Source organism: Eriocheir sinensis, chromosome 49 (genome assembly GCF_024679095.1).
Source record: "Eriocheir sinensis breed Jianghai 21 chromosome 49, ASM2467909v1, whole genome shotgun sequence".
NCBI classification, from domain to species: Eukaryota; Metazoa; Arthropoda; class Malacostraca; order Decapoda; family Varunidae; genus Eriocheir; species Eriocheir sinensis.
In genome coordinates, this window is record NC_066557.1 from 6,776,964 (window position 1) to 6,779,463 (window position 2,500).

The 2,500-nt window shown below is 61.0% G+C and overlaps 1 protein-coding gene across 2 annotated transcripts in view; it reads right to left on the reverse strand.

The window, feature by feature from the left end:
- The window catches only part of LOC126981772 (terminal nucleotidyltransferase 5C-like), a 117,012-nt gene that overhangs the window by 25,722 nt on the left and 88,790 nt on the right, over positions 1-2,500 (reverse strand). The window contains exon 2 of one of the 2 annotated variants that reach the window (XM_050833299.1): positions 1-1,921. This exon is cut by the window's left edge and continues 50 nt beyond it. In XM_050833299.1, coding sequence (XP_050689256.1) covers positions 632-1,921 — 1,290 coding nt within the window. In that variant the 3' untranslated portion in view covers positions 1-631. Of the gene's footprint in view, positions 2,199-2,500 lie in introns of those variants that run through there. The other variant, XM_050833300.1, reaches the window with a different exon arrangement.

Consider the following 2,500-nt stretch of genomic DNA (forward strand, 5'->3'; position numbering starts at 1 on the left):
ACCCCGGGTGACCCCAGATGACCTTGAGGGGGGTCACGGGGGGCGGGGGCGCGTCTCCAGCTGTTCTCCTTGTGGTGGTGGTGGTGGTGGTGGAGGGGGTGTTTGTCCCCTATTCCTCTTCTCCTTTGTGGGGGGCAGCGTCGGTGTGTGTGTGTGTGTGTATGTGTGTGTGTGTGTGTGTGTGTGTGTGTGTGTGTGTGTGTGTGTGTAGGGGGGATTTCACCTGGCCAAGGGGGACTTTGAGTGGGGGGAATAGCGGGGGGGGGGGAGGGGGGGCCATTTTTCAAGGCTGGAGTTACGGTTCGTCCAGATATCCAGAAATAAAAAAAAAAAAGAACCGGACTCTAGGGACTAATAATAATAATAATAATAATAATAATATAATAATAATAATAATGGTAATAATAGTAATAATAAGGGTAATACTCCATGGGGTGGCTGGCGGTGGGTCGCTTGACTCACTGAGACCGACAGAGACCGACAGACAGACCGACAGACAGACAGACAAACAGACAGAGCGCAGGACACTCGTTCGTCATGATATCACAGAGGCGGCAGCGCGGCCAGAGTCTTGCGTGTTGGCACTCAGGCCCGTGCTGGGGGGCGGGGGCTGGGGGGGGGAGGGGGAGGCCTAGGCACACTGTAGCCACCCACAAGTGCAGGTGTAGGACTGTGGGGGGGCGGGGGCGGGCACGATGGGGGCGTAGTAGTAGCCGTTGCTGTAGATGACTGGGGGAGGAGGGGCTATGTGCACGTCGAAGCTGCTGGACGTTGACGAGGACGAGGATGACGAGGACGACGAGGACGAGGATGAGCAGGAGGAGGCAGCGGAGGGGCAGGGCGAGGGGGAGGAGGGGCAGGGCGGGCAGGGCTGGTGCTTGGTGTAGAGGCGGTGCTGCTCGCTGTAGAACACCTGGCACGCCAGCTCGTCGATCAGGTTGAGGGTCTGGCGCCGCTCGTGGCCCATCAGGCACACCGTCGACTCGTCCACCACGCGGTGCACCACCATCAGGAAGTCGTAGCGCAGCGCCTCGTCGGGGCCCACAAAGTGGTTCCACAGGTAGGCCTCCAGCTTGCTCTGCTGCTGCGTCACGTCCGGGAAGTCGATGAAGAAGCGGGAACACATGTACCGCTCCAGCGTCTTGATCTCCTCGGGCCGCGCGGGCTCGTACTCCTTCACCAGCAGGCTGCAGTACTTGAGCAGGCCGCCGCCGCGGATCTCCTCGGGGTTCTTGGTGGCGATCAGCTTCTTCTGCAGGTGGAGCAGCGCCTCGCCGAAGTCCCCGTACACACTCTCGCCCATGACGGTGGGGTAGAAGTTCTCGCTGATGGGCATCTCAGCACACTCGTAGAAGAGCAACAGCGAGTCCAGCACAACCTGGAACGAGTCCACGGAGAACTCGAACTGCCGCTTCATGGTGTCCACGAACTTGAGCTCCACGTTGCGGCCGCCGTGGTTGGAGAGGGAGATGAGCGACCAGCGGTCAGTGTCGTTTACCTTGACCATCTTGTGCACGTAGCCCTCCTTCATGGAGCACGACGACATGCGCCGCTTGGACACGCCCGCCGGGAGGAAGTCCAGCAGCACCTCCAGCACAGCGTTCTTGACGCGGTCGTAGGCGCGCGGCGACGACAGGTCGACGGCAAAGATGAGGTCCAGGTCGTTGTAGGCCTGGTCCGGGGTGGCGGCCAGGATGTGCGAAGCAGCGCCGCCATTGATGCGGATGTCCCGCACGGGCACGGCCTCGGCCTCCAGCTTGGCGCGCACGAGGCTCACCAGGTCCCGCAGGCGGATCTCCAGCGTGGGGAAGTTGCCGCGGCCGTGGATGGACACCACCTCGTGCAGCACCTCGTTCAGCTGCCTCACCTGCTCGTAGGTCAGCACCGAGCACCGCCGCTCCTCGCAGCCCGACATGGCCCTCTGCCGACACACGGCCGTCAGTGTGCGTGTGCGGGGTGCGTTGAGTGTGTGCGAGGGTGTGTGTGTGCCTGGTTGCGTGCGTGTGGCGGCAGCGATCCTCACAGCTACACGACCCACAGTGGACTGGCGCTGCGACCAGCGGCGGCAGCGGGGCCAGGTGGGGGCGTGTGGCGACGGTGACGTCACGCCACGCACACACGCACGCACGCACGTCACTCACACGCTCGCCTGCACACACACACAGACACACACACACACACACACACACACACAAAAGGGGAATGGGTCTAAGGTAGCTAACCACAAACACACACACACCACACACACACACACACACGTGCATACACTCACAACACTCAGAACATACACACATGATCATACACACCTAATCACACACACACACACACACACACACACACACACACGTTTACCTCCCACCCTCTTCACTTTTCTCCCATCCCACCCACACACTGCCCCTCCCCCCTGCTCCCCCCTTCACGCGGTCTACGGCCCTGTTTATGCTACACTAACACAAGGACCTACTTTCCTCCCTCCCTCCCTGCGACACTTCCCTTTCCA